Here is a 5,597-nt window from a genome sequence, read left to right as displayed (position 1 = left end):
CATCTGTTCATAGAATATATAATATAGCTTGTTTTTGATACACAACACATAGAGAGCTGACAGTAATCATAGTTTCAAGATTTTTTTGTTATGCATGGAAATAGCCATTAAGAAATATAGTCCCGCGCGCGGCTCGAGACCCACAAAAAATATTAACAGACAGCTATAACTAACTTAGCTTTAACAAGCAATTTATATGAAATATTTTTATATATCCATATCATTATCCCTTACCGATCCTCTGCCCGAGGTTAGTGGCCAGTGATAAACAACGGGTTCGGCCCCCGCGGCGAGTGTAGACGTAATTCCATTACAGAAAACACAAACACAATCCACTAGATACACTAATCACTTAAAATGCATAGAAATATTTGAAAAACAACACTAATCAATTGGCTAATTTTCACATTTTTCGTCACTAACTCACGCACCCTATGCCACAACGCGCCATGACTTCTCGATTGAGTCGAGTAGTTATTTTTTCAAGATGGCTGCGGCCAATGCACTTGTGCACGGAATCGACAATAGCGCACCCAGCGCAATGCTTCGCAATTAGAATAGAGAGAGGGTCGCTCGATCAATTGTTAGATACATTTTGTAAATAAACATTACGCCCACTCGTTATTCATTATCATATAATTAGTGCCATAAATAGTTTTGTATAAATAGTTAGTTAATTCTACAACTTCAAAATAAAATTGGTTTTGTATAAATTGTTTCTATTGTATGATTTTTGATCCATCTGTTCAAGAAAACCCTAGCTATGCCATTGATTTTATTGTACCAAACAAATCCAATGCAATAAAAATGGTAATTTATTCCTTCAAACTATTATGTAGTAAATACTTTTGTTCGGTTTATGATAAATGGCTTTCACAATGATAAGTGAGTCCAATGCTAGATTAAAGTGAGTCCAATGCTAAACAAAACACAGAAAATAATATACAAATGGTCTTATATTCTCTTTCAAATTATATAAACTCGTACTCATATTTTTATTTAGAGTGCGACTCAATTGCTAATATGCAATGTTGCACATTAGCAAAGTTGCATATTTTGAAGTTCATGATGTTTTAAACACTGAATATTCATAATGTTTTATGAGTTTTTTATCCAAGTTAATTTAATTTCATTTTCTTAATTTTTGATGCTTTCGTATTCTTTTTCCTTTTTAATTTTCCTTTCTTCTCCATCTTGCTTACGATAACATTAGTCTGTTCCTCTTTCTATTTAAAATAAAAGTATTATGAAATAAGCATAAATGTTTCGCAAATATTTAAAAGTTCAGTAATTTTATATGTATAAAAAACAATATTTCACCTGAAGAGTTGTCTTCAGACTTTCCAGAGCATTGCGATATTTTTCCATATTATTTTCTAAAGCTTCAGAACTTATCTCTATTTCTGGTAATGCATTTTTTCCACTGCTCTTTATCATTGCCTTTAAAATATTTATTAATTATAATACACATTCATTTATTATTATACCCTTCTGTGTGTACGTGTTTTAAAAATTTATTGTACCTGAAATTGTGTTGAAAAAGATTTTTCAATAAAAGTAACTGCTTCACCACATTTACCAGCTCGGCCAGTTCGGCCTACACGATGTATATAATTTTTAATGTGGTGTGGGGCATCATATGAAAGAACGACATCAACATTGTCAATATCCATTCCTCTAGCTAAAGCATCTGTTGATATTAATCTTAAAGAAAAAAAGGTGAATTAATACATCTCATTTAAAGTTTTAACTTTGACAAATTTTTTGTAGGTGCACATGAATAAAAATAGATTATATTTTAAATCAAGTCAATTAATAAATAGTGTTATGTAGTTTTAATAGCAAAACTTGAAGATCTTATATAATCCATATATTTTATATTTTAATTTCAATTTTTCAAACTTACATATTAATTTCTCCTTTTGCAAACTTCTGCAATGTGTCTTCTCTTGTTTTAAAATCAAGAGCGGCTGATAACTCAGAAATTTTCATATCTGGTGCCATATGATGCAATAAAAGTGATAATCTGAAAAAAGAATGAAAGAAATGAATATTTGAACTTTCTTTAGCAATATATAAATATAGTTTATCAATGCCATGTAATTTCTTTAATTAAAAAATTCAATGATTGTCAATCAAGGGCCTAGTTACTTAATATCAAAACAAAGTGCATAGACTGTAGATATACTACTTGACTTGCCTCTATTGCAAATTAAATATTTCCATACCTATGTGCTGCTTTAGATGAATTAGTGAAACAAAGCACCTGCTTCCAGGACTTTTCTTTAATAAGTGTTAACATCGCCAATGGTTTTATAGATATATTAGTAATGCAATAATATTCTTTTAATTCCTCTGGTGTTGTGTATTTTCCAATGAAATCTCCTCGTTTGATGCTTTTGCCTTGTAATTAAACAAATTATTTTAAAATAAAATATATACTAACAATATATTTAGTTATGTTAAATATTGTGGAACATTAACTCTAAAAATTACCTGTTATTTGCACATCGTCAAGAGATTTAGAAACTGTAGTGAATAACCTTGGTTGAAATAAACCAATTTTTTGCAACTTCTCAGGATCCTGAGATAATGTTGCTGAGAACAACCATTTTTGCGGATGTTCAGAAATATCCTTTAAAGTTTTCAATGATAATGTTGTGGACCGAACGGTTTGATTAAATTCTGAATGGAGTAATTATTCATTATAGACTTGTAAAAGGGCAAACCGAATAAAATAATATATATTACCATTCCTCAAGTGATTATCAACATGTAGTAACCAATCATTCTGTGTTTGCTCCATTGTTTTATCAGCTTCGTCCAAAACCAAATATCGCAAACCTTTCAAAGTAAATCCAGGAGTTGAATGTAAATGTTCAACAAGCCGACCAGCTGTACAAACTAGTATATCACAATTGCTTAAATATTCTCCAGTGCAAGCTAAAATATTTGATTTTTAAAAACATTTTAATGGATATAAAATGTGTTCCTATATTATATTAGTAGCAAAAAATTGCACTATAGGTCAATTTGAAACATATTGTAAATGTTTTCAACTATTATTACTACTGTGTTATAAACAAAATACTAACATTTTTTAACTAAAAAACTTTGTTCTCGAACAAGTGTTTTTTGAGCTGCTAAGAGAGTCACCTTTAAATCAGTTCCAATTACCATACTTTGAAATACTTTGTATACTTGAACAGCTAATTCGTGCACAGGCAGAACTACTAAAGCACGTACTTTACGAACTCTTCTTGTTAATAAAGCCTAAAAATTAGATAATTTTACCTTATGTTTTTAAATATTCATAAAGTTTCATTCATAAAGAATTTCATTTCTTGACAAGAGCCTGAAATAATATCTATTATTATTGATTACGGCTTGCTTATGAATAAATAAATATATAAATAAATAAAACAAGTAACAGCATACAATAATTGCTCATCTTATTTAATTACATTATCACATTCAAATAATAATTTTAATTTATATTGGAATAAAATATTGCAGTCATATAAAAATTGTACCTGAACAATAGGTATAACAAACGCAAGAGTTTTACCACTTCCTGTTGGGGCGAAACACAAACATCAGATTGTCGTAAAGGTTCAGGAACATTTATGCCTTGTAAAAGCCAAGGTATTAGCTACAAACAATCGAAAATAATAGAAAATAATAAACTTTATGAAATGTGAGAAATAATATATTATACTTACTGTCGTTTGCACTGGAAAAAAATGATCAATTTTTAAAGCTTTCAAATTATTTTTTATAGTTTCGTTCAACATATCAATAGTATCAATGCTGGTTATATTATTCTTCAAATCTGATGACATTACTGTTGGATTTGCCAACCAATATGGAAGAACCCTTTTTACCTGCAAAAAAATATATATAACATAAAAATATATTTAGGATTTGCAATAATAGTAACAATACTTTTAATTTTTTCTGAAAGTTCTCATTTCCCAAGATAGTAAATCCAGTATCTTCAAGATTTTTCTCTTTAGCAGCATCTTGTGCATTTACTGTTTTCTCATTTTCAGCATTATCTACGTGCCAAGTTTTTCTGCAATTTCATCTGCTGGCGTAGATTGATTATCTACTTTTTGTTCAGCATTTACTAGTTGTTCGCTTGTTAATTCCTTTTTAACCACATCAATATTTAGATTTCTTTTTCTATAGCCTGTTTTGGTTCATTTAGTCTAGCTTGTTCTTTTTTAATAATTTTTTTTCTGCAGTCTTTTTAAAATAGAGATTTCATTCTTTTTATCTGAATCATTATGGAAAATATTTTCTCCCTTTCCTCATCATATCTAAAAAGTCCATTATTTTTTAATATTGCCAGTTTCAAATATAGAATATAAAACAAATAAAACAGTACCTGTTAATTACAAATAAATCCATATTATTTATTTATAATAAATAAATGACATTTAACCTAAATATTGAACGCATTGACTTTTATTTGCTTGACAGTTACCACGTGCTTCTTGATGGTTCCAGTTTTCTACTACAGTTGTCGCCATAAAAGTGTTCCAAATTTATTATTTTAACAAATTTCGATAAGATAAATTAAAATAAATTATAGTTCACCTAAAGCAAGCAAAAAAATCTAAGTTTCAATAGTCGAATAGTAGCAGAAAACTTTATTTTTTTTTTTAAAATCGTTCTAATAATTAAATAACCCGTACCAACTACTAAAGATTAAAAAAAAGGTGTGAGTGGCAATCTTGCGAACTTCATTTTCTTCAAAAGCGCCACCAGATCCCAGATGTCAAAATAGTTACCAGCTGTCAAATTTGACAATTGCTATCGACGTCAAACGTCAAACGCCTACAATAATTGTAAAAATGTATAAATTGTTAAGAATTACATGTTGTAGGATTGTTCTAAAATTTGAATGCATAAAAATAAAAATATGTTATTATTGAGCTTACAATAATTGTAAATATATTAGATGCTCAATAAATTCAAAAGTGATGGTCAAGGGACACTCATTGATCATCGTATCTCTTGTGATAGGATTAGTTGCGATAATTTACACATGTTATAATAAGACTAAAAAATCAAATTATGAACTTGCATATAGTTATTTTCCGCAAGGATATTATTTAGGTGCAGGTGAAGAGTCCTATGCTTTAATCAACCAATATTCTATTGATAATGAAGAAGCTAATAAAGGTGTATTTGATAGGAAATATCTTTCAAGAAAAGCATTTAATTTAGATGTTAGATTACATTAATATTTATATTTTGTAATAGTTTCTGAAATTGAAGCTTTGTCATCACTGAAGGCAGCAATGGATTTAAAAGTGCAAGGAAGACTGGATAGAGCACTTAAATTATTTGAGCATGCTGCAGCATTGGCACCAAAGCATCCAGATGTTTTAACAAAATATGGAGAATTTTTGGAAGAAACAAAAAAAGATATTGTTAAAGCAGACCAACTATATTTTCAAGTAGAGCATACTTCTAATTACATTTTTTTTATTGTAAATATATAAAAACATAAGTTTTTATAATAGGCCCTCACATATTGTCCCACCCACACTGATGCAGTTTCAAACCGGCAAAGAACATCTACAATA

At 29.0% G+C, this 5,597-nt stretch overlaps 1 protein-coding gene across 1 annotated transcript; it reads right to left on the bottom strand.

The window, feature by feature from the left end:
- Positions 1 to 1,065: 1,065 nt before the first annotated feature.
- LOC113386340 (probable ATP-dependent RNA helicase Dbp73D) lies at positions 1,066 to 4,206 on the bottom strand. Its single transcript, XM_026624125.1, has 12 exons — positions 4,193 to 4,206; positions 3,946 to 4,075; positions 3,723 to 3,884; positions 3,569 to 3,652; positions 3,096 to 3,273; positions 2,752 to 2,943; positions 2,497 to 2,685; positions 2,229 to 2,403; positions 1,907 to 2,026; positions 1,524 to 1,704; positions 1,321 to 1,440; positions 1,066 to 1,226 (listed from the first exon to the last, which is right to left on the bottom strand). The coding sequence occupies exons 1-12, from the start codon at positions 4,204 to 4,206 to the stop codon at positions 1,119 to 1,121; spliced, it is 1,653 nt and encodes a 550-aa protein (XP_026479910.1). The 3' UTR covers positions 1,066 to 1,118.
- Positions 4,207 to 5,597: the final 1,391 nt, after the last annotated feature.

The sequence above is a fragment of the Ctenocephalides felis genome, unplaced genomic scaffold, assembly GCF_003426905.1.
Source record: "Ctenocephalides felis isolate EL2017-DRISC unplaced genomic scaffold, ASM342690v1 CF-g0.4_SCAFFOLD_03571, whole genome shotgun sequence".
NCBI lineage: Eukaryota > Metazoa > Arthropoda > Insecta > Siphonaptera > Pulicidae > Ctenocephalides > Ctenocephalides felis.
Note: the sequence above shows the minus strand (reverse complement) of the source record. Positions and strands in the feature narration are given on the sequence as shown.